Source organism: Musca domestica, unplaced genomic scaffold (genome assembly GCF_030504385.1).
Source record: "Musca domestica strain aabys unplaced genomic scaffold, Musca_domestica.polishedcontigs.V.1.1 143, whole genome shotgun sequence".
NCBI lineage: Eukaryota > Metazoa > Arthropoda > Insecta > Diptera > Muscidae > Musca > Musca domestica.
The window spans coordinates 608940-627874 of NW_026712197.1; the positions used below are offsets into that span (position 1 = coordinate 608940).

The following is an 18935-nucleotide window of genomic DNA, read 5'->3' on the forward strand; positions in this document are numbered from 1 at the left end:
CTTCAGCTCTTCTATAGCTTGAAGATCTTCTTCAGCTCTTCTATAGCTTGAAGATCTTCTTCAGCTCTTCTTTAGCTTGAAGATCTTCTTCAGCTCTTTTATAGCTAGAAGACCTTCAGCTCTTTTATAGCTAGAAGACCTTCAGCTCTTCTATAGCTAGAAGACCTTCTTCAGCTCTTCTATAGCTAGAAGACCTTCAGTTCTTCTATAGCTAGAAGACCTTCAGTTCTTCTATAGCTAGAAGACCTTCAGCTCTTCTATAGCTAGAAGACCTTCAGCTCTTCTATAGCTAGAAGAGCTTCAGCTCTTCTATAGCTAGAAGACCTTCAGCTCTTCTTTAGCTAGAAGACCTTCAGCTCTTCTATAGCTAGAAGACCTTCAGCTCTTCTATAGCTAGAAGACCTTCAGCTCTTCTATAGCTAGAAGACCTTCAGCTCTTCTATAGCTAGAAGACCTTCAGCTCTTCAATAGCTAGAAGACCTTCAGCTCTTCTATAGCTAGAAGACCTTCAGCTCTTCTATAGCTAGAAGACCTTCAGCTCTTCTATAGCTAGAAGACCTTCAGCTCTTCTATAGCTAGAAGACCTTCAGCTCTTCAATAGCTAGAAGACCTTCAGCTCTTCTATAGCTAGAAGACCTTCAACTCTTCTATAGCTAGAAGACCTTCTTCAGCTCTTCTTTAGCTTGAAGATCTTCTTCAGCTCTTTTATAGCTAGAAGACCTTCAGCTCTTTTATAGCTAGAAGACCTTCAGCTCTTCTATAGCTAGAAGACCTTCTTCAGCTCTTCTATAGCTAGAAGACCTTCAGTTTTTCTATAGCTAGAAGGCCTTCAGCTCTTCTATAGCTAGAAGACCTTCAGCTCTTCTATAGCTAGAAGACCTTCAGCTCTTCTATAGCTAGAAGACCTTCAGCTCTTCTATAGCTAGAAGACCTTCAGCTCTTCTATAGCTAGAAGACCTTCAGCTCTTCTATAGCTAGAAGACCTTCAGCTCTTCTATATCTAGAAGATCTTCAGCTCTTCTATAGCTAGAAGACCTCCTTCAGCTCTTATATGGCTAAAAGTCCTCCTTCAGCTCTTCTATTGCTAGAAGATCTTCCTAAACTCTTTTATAGCTAGAAGACCTTCCTAAGCTCTTCTATAGCTAGAAGACCTTCAGCTCTTCTATAGGTAGAAGAACTTCTTCAGCTTCCTAAGCTCTTTTATAGATAGAAGACCTTCTTCAGCCCGTCTATAGCTAGAAGGCCTTCTGCAGCTCTTCTATAGCTAGAAGGCCTTCATTAGCGCTTCTGTACCTAGAAAATTTTCTTCATCTCTTCTATAGCTAGAAGATCTTCTTTAGCTCTTCGGTAGCTAGGAAGGTCTTCCTAAGCTCTTTTATAGAAAACCTTCCTAAGCTCTTCTATAGCTAGAAGACCTTCTTCAGTCCTTCTATAGCTAGAAGGCCTTCTATAGCTAGAAGGCCTTCTATAGCTAGAAGGCCTTCTATAGCTAGATGACCTTTCTTAGCTCTATTATAGCTAGATCACCTTCCGCAGCTCTATTGTAGCTAGAAAACCTTCTGCAGCTCTTCCATAGCTAGAAGACCTTCTTCAGCCCTTCTATAGCTAAAATACCTTATTCAGCCCTTCTATAGGTAGAAGACCTTCTTCAACCTTTGTATACCTAGCAGACCTTCTTTAGTTCTTCTATAGCTAAAATATCTTCTTCAGCTGTTCTATAGCTAGAAGATATTCTTCAACTCTTCTAAATCTAGAAGATTTTCTTCAGGTAATTTACAGCTAGAAGATCATCTTTAGGGCCCTTATAGCTAGAATAACTTCGTCAGCTCTTTTATAGTTAGAAACTTTCTTCAGCTCTTCTATATCTAGAAGACCATCCTTAGATCTTCTATATTTAGAAGAACTTCTTCAATTCTTTCTAGATTTTCCCCGTAATTTTTATTTATTTATTTATTTTTATTTTTGCAAATTGTAATTCTTCCTCGTTCTCGTATGCCGTAATAATAGTTCGCTTGGCGTTTTTTCTTCTAATGACCCCCAAGATTGATTTTTGATCATTTTCCCCACTCCCCACGTCATTCTTTTTTCCATTCAATCAATTGTCATTTTTATTCTTATTCTCCCAGGAAGTGATTAACCAAAATAAGAATGCCAATAAAGAAAAGGAACAATGTGCCACACAGAAGACTCCAAATGAAGATGAAACAATTGCCAAGCTTTCTTCAATGGCTGAACTCCCCTAAGAGGCCACACATAGGCCAAGAATTGAAATCCGCAATGTAATATTTTTCTTTTATTCTTTTTGAGCTTTTTTTGTTTTGAGTTACGTGTGGTTCTGCCTGGCACACTCCATTGCTGCTTGGAACACACAATGGAATTGCCATTGTAAGTAATTATGTCTCAATGGATTAGAAGAAATGAAAGAATGGGAAAAAAATATGCCAATGCATTATGGATTTTCCAAAGGAAATGCTCATAGAAGTGGCTTTACTTACTTATTGTCTTCATCGACGGCGCCAACACTCCTTAAAATCGATTCCTCAGATGTCCAGATTGTAGAGGTTGAACCTTTTTTGGTAGCATCATTGCCATGTTGTAATAGATAACTTGTTGTTGTTGTTGCTGGTGTTGATGCTGCATTTGACGTTGATTGCTGTGTCGCTGGCCTGCTACAGGTCAGCATTATGTTGCTGGATGAAGATGATGATGTCGCCGTCGTCGGATTGGAAGCCTTTTTCGGCATTGCACATGACGAGCCTGTCATAAGAGTTTTATGTTTATTAGCATTACCACTGCTGTTCCCGACCATGTGGCCACCAGCCCCACCATTGCAGTAATGATTTTGTTGCATTAGAGCCGACAATTGCTGGCTTTGATCTATGGAGGTATTGCGCAGATTATCCATTTCCATGTTCAATTGACGTAAACGTTTCTGATGTAAAGATTCTACATCTGTTGCCGGTTCAGTGGACCCCATGGAGCTGGCCGCTTTGGCCGATGTCTCTTCAATCTTTAGAATGGTTATTGGATTTACTTTGGCTGGGGCTGACATCGTTGACTTAATGTCACCATTGCTCATATTTGAGGCTGCGGCATCATTGCCGGGCAAATTTGTCAGATGCGAATTGTGATGATGATCGAAGGAGGCAGCAGCAGCAGCAGCAGCACTAACTCCTGCTAAACTGTTACGTTGGGCCAGCAGCAGATGACGGGGATGGCCACTTAATTTGTTGTTGTTGTTGTTGCCGGTGTTGTTCTCGACTTGATTTTGATTATGAAGTAGTGCCTGGTAAATTGTATGCGAAGGTGATGGTGTCGGAGCCGATAATGTTCTCAAGTAGGCAACTTGAGTTTTAGTCACATTGCCACCTGAGGCAGAGGAGCCTCCACCACCGCTGTTATCTAAACGTCCGCAATCAAGGTTAAACGACTGCAATGGTATGGTGGCCTAAAAAGGGAAGACAGAAAAAAGAAGATTGAAAAAAAAAAATTAAAATGATAATCAGTTAGTGGCTGCGAATAAGGAGTATTCACATATTTTGCTATTTTTTGAATATTTCCTATGAAACCGAGGTCTTTCGTGGCTGCTTATCAGTCGTTGGGGTTTTTTGTTTTTGTTTAAACCTCCGCCATATGGTGGCTAGGAAGCTAAACCTCCACACAAAGTGCCCGTGCCATTACCACTATTTATGAAAGCGAACGTGATTGAACAACAATACCTGACTTAACATATTACAATCGAAGAGACAGACAGTCAGCCAGGCCGGCAAATAGCATCTCATCTTTGTGAACAATCTTTGAGCTTGGAGTCTTCCTTGAAAATTTTGAAACAAAACAATACAATGCTGTTGAAAGCTATAAGCATCCCAAAGATTTCCTTTTCGATTTTGCGTCTCTCTTCAAGGACCTTGAATGCGTAATGAGCCTGTACAGTACAGCATCATCATCAGATCAGCAGGTTGCCGATCTTTTCAATCCAAGATCGCTTGAATTTATATTTTTTCGTTCGAGACACAGAGCTGAACTATGATTTTGTTTTGGGACAGTGGTTCTCCCAATGAACGAAAAGGCAAAGCTTTTCAAATAGAAAATATACTAGCTATACTTTTTCTGATGCTGGTAGAAGGTCTTCTAGCTATGGAAGACCCGTAGAATGTATTTTGACTATACAAGACCTGTTAGAAGTATTCTAGCCATTGAAGACCTGCAAAAGGCCTTCTAGCTACAGAAGATCTTATAGGCATAGAAGACTGGTAGAAGTTCTTCGAGTTACAGAAGAAGGAAGAGCTGAAAAAAGTCTTCTAGCTCTAGAAGAGCTGAAGAAGGTCTTCTAGCTATAGAAGAGCTGCAGAAGGCCTTCTAGCTATAGAACAGCTGCAGAAGGCCTTCTAGCTATAGAAGAGCTGCAGAAGGTCTTCTAGCCATAGAAGAGCTGCAGAAGGCCTTCTAGCTATAGAAGAGCTGCAGAAGGTCTTCTAGCTATAGAAGAGCTGCAGAAGGTCTTCTAGCTATAGAAGAGCTGCAGAAGGTCTCTTCTAGCTATAGAAGAGCTGCAGAAGGTCTTCTAGCTATGGAAGAGCTGAAAAAGGCCTTCTAGCTCTAGAAGAACTGAAGAAGGTCTTCTACCTCAAGAAGAGCTGAAGAAGGTCTTCTAGCTATAGAAGAGTTGCAGAAGGCCTTCTAGCTATAGAAGAGCTGCAGAAGGCCTTCTAGTTATAGAAGAGCTGCAGAAGGTCTTCTAGCTATAGAAGAGCTGCAGAAGGTCTTCTACCTATAGAAGAGCTGCAGAAGGTCTTCTACCTATAGAAGAGCTGCAGAAGGTCTTCTAGCTATAGAAGAGCTTCTAGCTATAGAAGAGCTCCAGAAGGTCTTCTAGCTATAGAAGAGCTATAGAAGGTCTTCTAGCTATAGAAGAGCTGCAGAAGGTCGTCTAGCTATAGAAGAGCTTCAGAAGGTCTTCTAGCTATAGAAGAGCTGCAGAAGTTCTTCTAGCTATAAAAGAGCTGCAGAAGGTCTTCTAGCTATAGAAGAGCTGCAGAAGGTCTTCTAGCTATAGAAGAGCTGCAGAAGGTCTTCTAGCTATAGAAGAGCTGCAGAAGGTCTTCTAGCTATAGAAGAGCTGCAGAAGGTCTTCTAGCTATAGAAGAGCTGCAGAAGGTCTTCTAGCTATAGAAGAGCTGCAGAAGGTCTTCTAGCTATAGAAGAGCTGCAGAAGGTCTTCTGGCTATAGAAGAGCTGCAGAAGGTCTTCTGGCTATAGAAGAGCTGCAGAAGGTCTTCTAGGAAGCTAAAGGATAGCTGAAGAATGTCTTCTGGCTATAGAAGAGCTGCAGACAGTCTTCTCCCTACAGAAGAGCTCAAGAAGGTCTTCTAGCTACAGAAGAGCTGAAGAAGGTCTTCTAGCTACAGAAGAGCTTAAGAAGGACTTCTAGCTATAGAAGGGTTGTTACAGAAGGTATTCTAGTTACAGAAGGTCTTGTAGTAACAGAAGGTCTTCTAGTCATAGAAGTTCCTCTAGATTTTGAAGACCGGTAGGAGGTCCTCTATTTCTTGTTAAAGACGTTGAGAATGTCTTCTAGATGTGGGGGATGCAACATCTAGTGGGGGGCTATAATTCTCCGGTTTTTTATTAATCTAAATGACAGACAAGTGTGGGGTCCTGCACAGACTTGATTAGAAATATTTTGTTTTTATTAAATAAATCGTTTTTCGTCCCACTGTGACTTCGATTGTTGTAGCGAAAAAAAATGTAAAGCTGCTATTGAATTTTTATGTTAATTTCAATTTTTTCTCGACTTGCATTCGATTTGATTTTTTTGAGCTTCTTTTGCCCTCATGCCGCTGCCGCACTGAACACCAGGAGATGTTAAAAAGACGATGGCTATGACAACAACAATGATGAGGCCTGCTGACAACGGCGACTTTTAAGAAAAAAACAAAAAGCGAATAACGTCTTTGACTATAAGCGTCAAAGCATATCATTTTTGCCAACATTTTGAATAGGCTAAACATAGCCACCGCTGTCGATCAGGACATTTGACAATTTCTGCTATGCCACAGCTTATGTTTTATGTTCTTGGGATGAGGTAAAAAAAAAAGAAAATAGTTTGTCTCGAGAGCCTTTGTTTTTACCTCTACGTTCTATAGAATGACAACAAAGGCAAACGATCATAAGGATGCCGGTTTTTGTCATTACAAGCGCTATAATGAACCAGGTGATGGGGTGGCCAGGGACGTGGGGAAGCCTTCTGAATGGGAGTCTTATGTCACAAATAAAAAAAAAAGAAATTTTATAGAAATGTTGAAAAAAAACTCCCTGTCTCTTTTTCTGCCCCGTTGGGGATGAGTGGAATTGAGCCTTTGATTGCAACGTCCCTGCCGCAATAACTTTAACAACATATTTGAATGTGTGCAAGATATTTACCTACAAATGTGTGTTTTATGAATTTAGCCATCCTCAGAATCAACCCAGTTCAACATCAAGGTTGTATTCAAATTTATGAGACATTAAAATGACAAGATTGTTTTTTTTTTTTCTTCTCCTCTGCTTTGTTTGCTAACGATTTTCTTGTCCAACATTATTGACATTACTTGTGGAAATGATATTCACCATTGTCTTTTCATATTGATTTTGTATTGTTTTGGGATGTTTTGAAATTGAAAAGTTCATGGTCATGTGGAATAAGAAGATCAATAGGAAAAAGAATAAGAATGGATGATGTGTTGAATAAGTGAAGAAACAATAATAACCTTGGCATAGAAAATCTCAAAAGTGGAAGATTGGCAAGTTCAGGGTCAAGGAAATTGGCGGATGTTTCTTGGAAATGTTCATTAATAAAGAAAATGAAAAAAACAATTTACTTTGAAATTGAAAATAATAAAAACTTCAAACTGATTAAAGTAATTAGTTGTGATATAAATCGTATATCCTAAAAGTATGCTATATTTTTTCTGTATCCAAGAAATAATTGGAAAAGTCGAAAAACAGAGATTTTCCCTTATTGCAATGATTTTGCGATGGAGAGTAACAGATTCCAGGTTCCCGTTTAATGAATTTATTTCAAGGAGATTCTGAAGTTTTTCAAAACCCGATTGTGGACTTTTCTGTAGCTTACCTCTTTCAAAATACAGTTTTGAAATTAAAAAAGATAGGATATTTAAAAATACGTATCACTCTTATCAGGGTCATAAAATATCTTATTTTTATACTTTATTTCAAAGGTCTATATGAGGATTTTTGAGACTTTATATTGACTTTATTTTTCCATTAAGGGAGTATTAAAGAAAAATTACACTTTTTAGGGGAACATCGAAAGGTTTTTCCAAAAAAATTTCAGAAGACCATTAATCCAACAATAGAAGGGATTTTAAATTTTGTAAATGTTTTTTTGATGAATATTCAAATATTTTCTAGAAAAGTTTTAGAAGTTCATGAAAAGACCTTCGAGCAGATTCTTTTATAAACCTATCGAAGATCAAAAAACGTTGTTTCAAACAGATCATAGAAAAAACTTCTCAGCGAATTTTCAGAAATATTTCGATCAAAAGAGTAAATTTAAAATAATATTTTTAGGAAATCATCGAATAGGACCAATAAAAATTTTATTGAAAATACCTTTCTAGTACTTTTGTTAAGAAATAATTTAAAAAAAAATTCTAGAGAACATTTCTTAATTTTTTAAAAATGTTTTTTGGAAAAATACTTTCAGAAGACATTTTCCAATTTTTTTTTGGGAAATAACGGGTGAGATGAAAAAAACTACAACTAACTTCAGACTGCTATCATTTTTAAGCTACTCGTCTGACAGCTTTTAAAATTATTCCAGTCGATGGTCGCTCTCCGCTCACATTAATCGACCGTGACATCAGAATAAATGCCGAATATTATCGCGAAAATTAACATTTTAGCCACAGACCTTGCCACACGCCACCCAAAGAATGGTTACAAAATGAGGTTCCTCGCTTCATTTCCAGCGCACAATGGCCACCAAAATCTCCCGATACCAATCCGAACTATTGTGTCTGGAGTAGTTTGGAAAGCAAGGTTGGCACTAGAAAATGCCAAAGTGTCGATCACTTCAAGCAATCGCTCGGGCAGCGTGTGACGGTTTCATTGGCCGATTGAAGGCCACAATTTGTGCCAAAGGTGACCAATTCGAACAAATCTGAACTTATTCTAAAATTTGATGCTATTTTCGACATTTTTTGCTTTCCTTCAATAAAATTTAAAAAAAGTAAAAATTATGGCCTTTGACTTTGTTGCAGTTATTTTATCGACCGTGACATCACCCTGTATTCTATTAAGTTTACTTTTTAAGAATCATAAATATTTTTTAAATATTTTGAAAAGACAGTTTTAATAAAATTCGAAAAAATTGCATTACAGGCAGGCATTCGTGAAGAAATATTTTCAAAGGGCTGTCATAGAATTCTTTAACTGGTTTTGGAATATGCTCAGATATATATTTTCTTAAATATGTCCGATATTTAGGATATAATTGGAGTTTAGGATTTCCAAAAACTTATATTTTCTGAATTCCAAGGAGTCTTTAAAGGGACTTTTTTAAGGACTGTAAATATTATGAAGATTCTCAGGTATTTTTTTTTAATATATCTGACATTTTGGATGTAGGAATTTAAAACACTTATATTTCCTGAAGCTCAAGAAATCTTTGGACACGGATTTTTTAGAATTATTTCTAGAGATTAGAAAATTGTTAAAAATATATATATTTTTACTGTAGTGATCCTTTAAGGAATTCGTTTTTCTCAATTGCTTTAATGATATCAGGAATTTTCTATGAATGAATGGAATTTTCTTTTGAATTCAGACTAAGATTATACCTTGACACCACCATTCCCCAGACAATTGTCGGCATTGTCTGGGGAATTTGACATTGTTTTCCTTTTCAAAAACACCAGACATATACATACATACATTACTATCCATCCTACCCTATGAGACCACGTAGTATGCGACACATTCTTATTGTTGTGTTTGCAATACTATTCTCTCAATCAAATGACACTCGCTGTGCATTCGAAATTACATAGAACTAGAGAGACAAAGAGGAAATGAATAAAAAATACAGAAAATTTCAATAATTCATAAACTTAAACTCAAGATGATGAAACAAACGACGCATCTTAAAAATATTTTAAAAAGAAAAAAAAAAACAATGTTTAATTAATGCAACATGTTGGCTGGTTGAAGTTGCTAATGTATGTTGCATGTAATGTGCTGGACCCAACAAAGCATTACATGGAGAACCTATTAAGCGCGCGCGTCTCCTGTGCTAACAAGCACCTAGCCAGTATTGAGAAAGAAAAAATACCTCACTAAATGTAATTAAATCGATGAAACAACAAATGATGTACCAAAGTCCAAACGTCGGCCAACTGGCGACATAAACCATATTTGGTCAAAAAACCACAAAAAAACAACGTCGACATAATGTTACGTTGGAGAGAGAGAAAAAATAAAATAAAAAACAATTTTTTACATTGGTGCGCATGCCTACAATAGGCCTAGAAACAAAAATACCACAGCCTCTGCAATAGTCTGGACATTGGTGACAACATCCACGTAGTATATGTTGGACATGATTGTAATTGCAGAGGACAGTTTTAACAAAAATCGTATTCGCAAATAAATACACAAAAAATATACAACAAAGAAGCATCGAATACTAGTCCCAATGCCTACGAAGGAGGCTGGAAAAATCCCAAAAAAACTACTCCAATGGAACATCTGCGTAGCCTTTGTTCCACTTGATTTTGACATGAACTTAAGGAAAAATCTCGGCAATGCACCAAGGACTTTTTTGCGCTTCAAAATAAAATACAAAAATTGAAAAAACACAATTGAAAATTAAAGACATACGCCAAAGAGAAAAGAGCTGCTGCCTGTGGTGTTACTTGCTGGCTGGCTGGCTGGCTGCTGGATCTTCTCAATATGGCCAATAAATCATTTAAATCAATTTCCGTTTGATGCTCAATTCCTGATATTGCACAGACACACACACACTGCGTGAATGGAATGAATGCTGAATTGTTGTTGTTGTTGTTCTTGCCACATTTTTTTGCAAAGCTTTGCCGCCACAGCAATACAAGTTGCATGGCTTGCAACATGTATGTTGTTGCTGCTGCACTCAACTTGACCATGATTTTTGTTTCCCCCCTTGTTTTTTTTTTTCTCCTTGATATTACGTCCTCTACTTCTTGGTAATGGACCAAAAAACGAAATTCGTGCAGTTGAACACGGGATTTTTTTCAAGGAGGATTTCAGTTTTTGCGTAGTCCATATTAACTGTCAATTGCGGCTCAATGCTAAATCGACATGAAGCAGCAGCAGGAGCAAAAAAAATCGTTGCAATTGTCATTTTAACGAACTTACAATTTTGCAACAACCACGCAATACGGTAACAACAGCAACAACAACAAAATGTATCCATGATATTGGCCGACATACCAAGTTGGCTGAGGCATTGTGGCCACAAGCGGAAAATTGGTAACATATAGAAATATCAATCGGGCAATCCTTGGTAATTATTGATAATTAATTTTTGCGAAATAAAAATTTAAGATTATATTTTTCAATTAAAAAAATTTCGATAAAAGTTGTAAAAATCAAAATTTTGAAATAATACAAGTCCGATAGAAGAAAAATATTGATAATTTAATTTTACAAAATAAAAATTGAAGATCATATTATCCAATAAATAACAGCAGAATTTTCGAATGATTTTTGAAGAATCACAAACGTTGTTTTTTTATAAAATATTCGCAATGGGTTTTTCAATATTTTATTATTATTTTTTTTTTTTTCAAACCTGAATTTTTCATATTATTCCCTTTTTTATGACATATTTTCAATAAATACTATTTTTTTTTTCTTTACCAATTTTAAATATTTATTACAGGTTTTTCATCGGGCTTTTTTGATCAGAATTATTTAAAATAAAAATAAGATTTTATTTCATTTTTTGCTTTAATTCTCTTAATTTTGGCAAAAATATATATATACAGGGTGAGACAAAAAAAATGCAATAAAGTCAAAAGCGAAAATTTTTAAATTTTTGTTTTAAATTTCATTGAATGAAAGCAAAAATATGAAAATAGGATCAAATTTTAGAATAAGTTTAGATTTGGTTGAATCGTGCACTTTTGGCATGAATTATGGCCTTCAAACGACCAATGAAACCGTTACACGCTGCCCGAATGTTGCTCTGCGGTATTATTGCCCATTCCCGGTGAAGCGCTTGCTTGAGGTGATCGACACATTGGTATTTTTTAAAGACGACATCGCTTTCCAATATACTCCAGACACAATAGTCCAACGGATTGATATCCGGAGATTTCGGTGGCCATTGTGCGCTGGAAATGAGGAGGAACCTCATTTTGTAACCATTCTTGTGTGGCGCATTGTGAAAGCGATGGTGCTGAGTCCTGTTGGAATATCCAAGGTCTGCCGCCAAAAAGTTTGCGTGCCCAAGGCTTTAAGACACTCTCCAGAATATTCTAGCGATAATATTCGGCATTTATTCTGGTGCCATCGTACGCTGGAAATGAAGCGAGGAACTTCATTTTGTAACCATTCTTGGGTGGCACGTGCTGAGTGCAATGCTGCTGAGTCCTGTTGGAATATCCAAGGTCTGCGGCCAAAAAGTTTTCGTGCCCAAGGCTTTAAGACACTCTCCAGAATATTCTAGCGGTAATATTCGACATTTATTCTGGTGCCACGGTCGATTAATACGAGCGGAGAGCGACCATCGGTTGTTATGGCGGCCCACACCATCACCATGGCCAGCGCTTGAGTTCTGGTGGCCAACACAAGGTACACATTTTCAGCTGATCTCTTTGGCAAGTAAAAACGATCATTTTGTTTGTTTACAAACTGCTGGAAAGCGGAGACAACCAAATTCGGCAGTTCACCACTTTCGGCCAAGCGAAACAACTCTTTAGCTCTTTTGAGTCTATTTTCTTTCTGTTGCGGTGTAAGTTCTTGGACTTTTTGGAATTGCAATGGTTTTACCCCGACCCCCTTTTTCTAATATTTGCCGAATGGAATATTGCGATATGTTCAGCTCACGAGCTATTTTTCGACCACTGCGACGTGGGTTTCGATCAAGTCGCTTCTTTACTTTTCGAATAATTTCTGCTGATGTTGCTGTTTTCTTCCGTCCACTTCCTTGAATTCTGACTACTCTACCAGTATCACGGTAACCAGCGATGATACGAGACACTAACGATTTATTCACATTTAAATGCTGGAGTGCTCTAAAGATAGCCACTTGTGGTTTTCCAGCCAAATATAAAGAAATCACACTATCACGCTTGAATTCCATCACGATTAACTTTTTTTCTGGAAAATTCTCACTAAAATGCTTTTGTACGCTTGTGAACAATATAATGAGCTATCACTGGAATAATTTTAACAGCTGTCGGGCGAGTGGCCTAGAAATGACAGCATTCTGAAGTTGGTTGCAGTTTTTCCTTCTCACCCTGTATGAATTCTTGGCGTGTAGGTACGATTTATATTCTTAAGATCTTCTAGAGTACAATTTTATGACGAATCATTTTGTAGAATATATTGACTTTCTACGAACCCATTTAAAGTGAGTTCTTAACCATATTTAAAAAAAGACTAAAAAGATCCATTTTTTGACTGGCTTGAGGGGTAAAATTTTCTAGAGGAATATTTTTGGTATTTTTAACTGTAATATTGGGGAAGACCCTATATACCTAAAATACACAGATTCCGAGGAATCTTTATTCGAAAATTTCCAAAAGTGTGGAAGCGGGAATGAGAACTTGGCCCCTCTATTTTGGATACCTTACAAGGTTAGCTATCAAACTTTTAGATTTCTTCGCTGTTGTTTGGATGCATTTCAGAAACTATTTTACAAAAAAGTTTGGGGGGTTATTTTAAGAGGTCCTTTAAAACCACCAATGCATCAGGTGGGTATCAACTAGTCGTCTTTTACCACCATCTAGGCAGAAATTATTTTTTTTTCTCCTAAATAAAAAATCGTAGTTATTTTTTCGACAAAGAAAAAAAAACACCATCGTCATGTGTGGTAAAAATTGGCGGCTGGCTAGGATATAAGATGCCTTGTGTGTGTGATGTATAACTTGGTTGTAGCTTTTTAGGTATGCCATGTTTCATTGTTGTTTTTTTTTCTACTTTTTTTCTTATTTCATACGAATTGAGAAACAAAATGTTTAAATTCATGCCATCCCAAGAAATTGGCAAAAGAAAAAAAAACAACACAAAAAGTTGTTGTATTACAAAACGTAAGTTACACATTCATCGATTTTTTACAAGTTTTGTAAAGTACATCAGCAACAGAATGTTTGCTGGTTGTCCTTACAAACAAAACAAAATGGAATTGAATTTTATGTCTGAAGGTTTTGTTGCTAGGTTGGATATACAGATGTACTACCGCGTATGAATGATGAAACATTCGATCGATTTGCACTGAAGTGAATGTAGTTGGCGGCGGTGTTGGATGCTGCTGCAGTCTCAATGCCAAATGCTCTGGCACAAGGATGTACAATTTTAATTCATTGCATTAATTTAAGATAGATATCTCAGTGTTTCGTTTTTTTTTATTATTATTTTGGTTTTGATTAATTCGAACAATGGCCAAGATGTAAGAAAGAAGGCTGTCTCTGCAATTCTCTTAGGATTAAGAGGTAGAGGTTGTTTTCTGACAATAAAGCACTCAAATGCAGGGGAAAAAGAAAAAATGGGAAAAAAGATTGATTGATTAATTGTAGCATAGGTGAGAGTTTAAGGTACAATAAGGGAAAGTTGAAATGTGATTTTGAAAATTGCTCCAAACACAAAGCTCAATTAAAGCTCAATTACAAAAAGTTCGAAATGGGAATGAATTTCTTTCAAATTAAAAAAATATATAAATATATAATTATCTTACATTTCACAGTTGTTATTGAAATACAGGGTGAGATAAAAAACTGCAACAAAGTCAAACGCTATAATTTTTACATTTATTTATTTTTAATTTTATTAAATGAAAGCAAAAATGTCGGAGATAGCACAATATTTCAGAATAAGTTTAGATTTGTTTGAATTGATCACCTTTGGTACGAATTACGACCATCAAACGGCCAATGAAACCGTCACACACTGCACGAATGTTGCTCAGCGATATTTTGGACCATTCCCGGGGAAGCGCTTGCTTGAGGTAATCGGTATTTGGTATTTTTCAGGCATTTTTAGTGCCAACCTTGCTTTCCAAAATACTCCAGACACAATAGTCCAACGGATTGGTATCCGGAGATTTTGGTGGCCATTGTGCGCTGGAAATGCGGCCAAAATATTTGCGTGCCCAAGGCTTTAATACAAATTCCCGAATATTTTCGTGATAATATTCGGCATTATTTCTGATGCCATGGTTGATTAATACGGCTGTTATGGCGGCCCACACCATCACCATGGCCGGCGCTTGAGTTCTGGTGGCCAGCCGAAGGTGCACATCTTCAACTGACCTCTTTGGCAAGCAAACATTTGTTTGTTTACATTTTGTTCGTTTACAAACTGCTGGACAACGAATGTTTTCTTATCGGAGAAAACCAAATTCGGCATTTCACCACTTTCGGCCAAGCCAAGCAACACTTTAGCTCTTTTGAGTCTATTTTGTTTCAGTTGCGGTGTAAGTTCTTGCACTTTTTGGAATTTATATTGCTTTACGCCGAGCTCATTTTCCAATATTTGCCGAATGGAACATTGCGATATGTTCAGCTCACGAGCCATTTTTCAGTTTTCGATCACGTCGCTTCTTTCCTTTTCGAACCATTTCTGCTGATGTTGTTGTTTTCTTCTGTCCACTTCCTTGACGTCGGGCTACGCTACCAGTATCACGGTAACTTGCGATGGTACGAGATATAAAAGATTTATTCACATTTAAATGCTCGAGTGCTCTAACGATAGCTCAATCACACTATCACGCTTGAATACCATCACGAGTATTTTTTTTCTGGAAAATTCTCACCAAAATGCTTTTGTACGCTTGTAAACAATATAATGACCTGTCATGGGAATAATTTTAACAGTTGTCGGACGAGTGGCTTAGAAATGAAAGCGGTCTGAGATTGGTAGCAGTTTTTTTCATCTCACCCTGTATAATTGAAAATTGAATTAATTTCCCCCAATAATATTAAAATTGGAATACGTTCTTGAGGATCGAATCGAAGAATAAAATAAAAATAGAATCGTAAATCTTTACCATTAAAAGTAGAGACTTATCTCCCCCAAAAAAGAAAATTGGCAAAATAGTTTAAACCTCATCATTAATGGGTGTGGGATTGATGCATTTAAAACTCCTAAAAATTCTGATAAAGATGTCAAAACAAACCACAAACCAAATTATCAATGGAAGATTGATCCAATTATATTGCTATAGTAAATTATAACTTTTAACGATTTCAATAAAATGTATTCCGGTGGACAAAAAAATCCCAAAAAATATAAAAATTTATAATAAAAAATATTTATGTATGTTTTTAACAATAAAAAAACCAAACGCATACTCCAAAATTGGGTTACCCATGTTATGGTTCTTTAGAATGTTTTCTTTTACGGCCATTTCAACGGAATCGAAGAACATCCAATAACTAACTAACAGATGATAATGAAGTTTGCGACCCATTTCTTTCATAAAAAATTATTTTATAAATTTCAAAATGAGACTGTGTCAAAAAAAACGAGTGAAGAATGAAGAACATTTCTTTCACTGATGGCTACAACATTCTTAACATGCTACACCATCTTAAGGGCATGAAAGTAAAAATCAATAAAAACCAGCAGAACAGCACGAATGTAAACAAAGTTTACAAAAAAAAAAAAAAAATTAAAAAACCTGTATTCCAGAATCACTTAACAGGCCTGGTTAACGTAGCTGTTCGAAATATGCGACACTTGAGCAAAACGTTTTGACCCAGGGCAAAAAGGCAAAAAAAAGACAAAAGTAACAAGTCTGGAATAAATAATTGAAAATATGATAGGAAAGAGAAAAGGAGTGAGAGAGTAAGATAAAGAGCTCTCAAAAATATTCAAAGAAATCTCTCTCGTAAAAGAAGGACTTTAGAGGAGTCTTCTACCTAGAGAAGATCTTTAATTAGTCCTATACCTTTAAAATAACCTCAAAACTGGTCTTCATAGCAGCCTTCTTATATAAGAAGTCCTCTGGGAATGAAAGCAACTTAAAGAAGTTTATTTTAGCAATTTATGTCCTTTAAGTGATTTATAAGATTTCTTCAAGAAAGATGGCTTTCATAAGGCCGTAAGGCTATATGACACACACAAAAGTTATACCTATATATATGACACCCTCAAAAGTTCGTGTGATCTTGTAAGGAACCCCCTGGCCATAACAGATTTTTATAGCTCTTTGTGGATATAGAAAATTTGTAATAGGTCCCCAGCTATATTACACTTTAAAAGATCTCAGGTTTACTGAAAGGTGCTCCTGGCTTCTTGAGAGGTATTAGAAAGGGTTCCTGGCTATTTGAAATCTCCAAAAGCAATTCTGACCATAGAAGATCTGAGATAGATCTTCTTTTCTAAAGCTTTCCGGCTTATAGTAGACTTTTGAAAGCTTTTCAGGCTATATATCTCTCATATATACATAAAGCGCTCATGGCTATAAAGACCATCAAAAGGTATCTTATCTATATGACATCTTTAGAAGCTTTTGTGGCTATATTGCATCTCAAAAACTCTCCTGGATATATAAGACTCAAAAAATTCGCATATTGTTTGCAAAACTTCAGAAGCTGAAGCAAAAGGTCTCCAATAGCTAGGAGACCTGAGTAAGCTTAGATGTATGAGATCTCACAGACTTCCCTGGTCATAGGAGACATTTAAAAGATCTCATATGGCTAGCAGACCTTCAGAAGCTTCAAATGGTCTCCTATAGCTAGGAGGTATTTAACAACTTTCTTGATTCTATTGAATCTTTAAAAGCCCTCCCATTGAAGCTCCTCTGGCTATATTGACTATTCAGCGGCTCTCTTGGATGCATACAACATTCATAGACTTCCCTGGCCACAGGAAACATTCAAAATATCCCACATAGTCCTTCAGAAGTTTTCCTGGTCATATTGAATATTAAAAAGGCCCTCTGGATATACGAGTTCATAAAAAGGTGTCATATATCTAGAAATCCTTCAGTAGCCTTCCTGGATATTGACTAGAAAAAGCTTTCCTGATTTTATTGAATCTTCAAGCGCTCTTCTCGATTTATGAGATTTTTAAAAACTTCAAAAGCTCCCCGAATCTATAAGTGCTTAAAAGACTTTCCTGGCTACAGGGGACCTACAAGAGGTTTTATATATCTAGCAGAGCTTCAGAAGCTTTCCTAAATATACTGATTCTTTAAAGCTCTAAGGAATATATGAGACTAAAAACACCATTGGCCATAGAAGAAGAGGACATAGGCCTTGCCCATAGGAGACCTTTAAAGGGTCATCTGGTTTTGAATATAGTAGATCTGCTTTCGATGGCCTCTTGGTAGTAGGAGATCTTTAAAGGTCGCCAACTATAGGAAATATTTAAAGGGTAAAGGGTCCACAAGCTACAGTGAACGTTCAAAAGCTCTATTGGCTATTCATAGATGTGGAATACCTTCAAAATGTTTTTTTTAGAATAGGAAACCTCAAAAATTCTTCAGAAATAAAAGGACTTTTCGGATTACGAGCATGTTTAAAATCCAATTTTAAAATTACTTCTGGCAATAGAAGACAAAACCCCTAGCCTATAAGAGATCTTTAAAAGGCCTTCTGGTAGACCAGACCAGCTTTTTAAGGCAGTAGAGCTTCAAAAGCTCATTTGTTTATAAAGGATCTCGAAATGGTCCTCCATCTATAAAAACGATTCCATAGGGTTTCTATTTACACAAGACCCTCATTTTTTTATTTGTTCAAAAAATAGAGGACCTCCTAAAGATCTGCGGGTCTTTTATTTATGAAAGTTCCAAAGGGTACCCATTTATTTATGAAAGCTTCGCAAAAGGTCTTATATTTTTAAAAATCCTAGAAGATGTCTTCTATTGCCATAGACTTTCAAATATTCTTTAAAAAGTGAAGAAAGATCTCCAAAGCGTCCTCTTACTATTGAAGTTCTCGAAAAGCTTTTCTAACTACGAAAATTCTCAAGATATGCACTTATTCATCCAATGCATCCAAGGAAAAAAAACATGCGCAATTGTTGTTTCCTTGAGCATCCCACTACCATTCTTCTCCAGAACACCAATGACAATAATTTGCGGATACCACATTTTACAAAGTTGAGCCTTCAGTTTCGGGTTGGATTGTAAGCGCGAACTGTGCCTGGTCACGCATGCGTCCGTCACTGATAATAATTATCAAATCAAAACACTTAAACTGTCGGTAAGCCCACCGTTTAAAATAAGAATTGTCGGTCCTGGTCCAGAGGGAATGCAGTCATGTAAACAAAAAGCGAAAAGCGAAACAACAAGAACGGGATTTTATGGCCCCAAGGATAACTAAAGACAACAAAAGAAGGCCAAAGCACCAGGGAACAACATATCATTTTTTTTTTCTTCGTAGATGCAACAACAACAAAAAAGGGAAAAAGATGTATTCAACAGGCAGACCTTGAGTTTTGGGTGAGTTGATTTGCAACTTCTTCCTTCTGGTTTGATACCCTTTTTATGTTTGTTGTTGTTGTAGCGTTGTTGTCGTTTTTTCGGTAAATATAGGTTAGTGTTGTGTTAACTAACAGCGAGTAAATTTTATTGTTTTTTCGGTTGGCCATCAAAGCATGTGTCCCCCCATTGACGAGTTGTATCATTTTTTTATGGTTTTTCAAAATATGAACTACATTTCGGAGGTTGTTTGGGTTTTTATGGCATTTTAATGATAATTGAGAAAGTTGCAAGTATTTGCTTG

The 18935-nt window shown here is 36.7% G+C and overlaps 1 protein-coding gene across 2 annotated transcripts in view; it reads right to left on the reverse strand.

The window, feature by feature from the left end:
- LOC101898609 (stAR-related lipid transfer protein 13) overlaps positions 1-18935 on the reverse strand; it is a 277625-nt gene that overhangs the window by 69143 nt on the left and 189547 nt on the right. For both annotated transcript variants that reach the window (XM_059119355.1, XM_059119354.1), the window contains exon 6: positions 2496-3448. In XM_059119355.1, coding sequence (XP_058975338.1) covers positions 2496-3448 — 953 coding nt within the window. The remainder of the gene's footprint in view (positions 1-2495; positions 3449-18935) is intronic.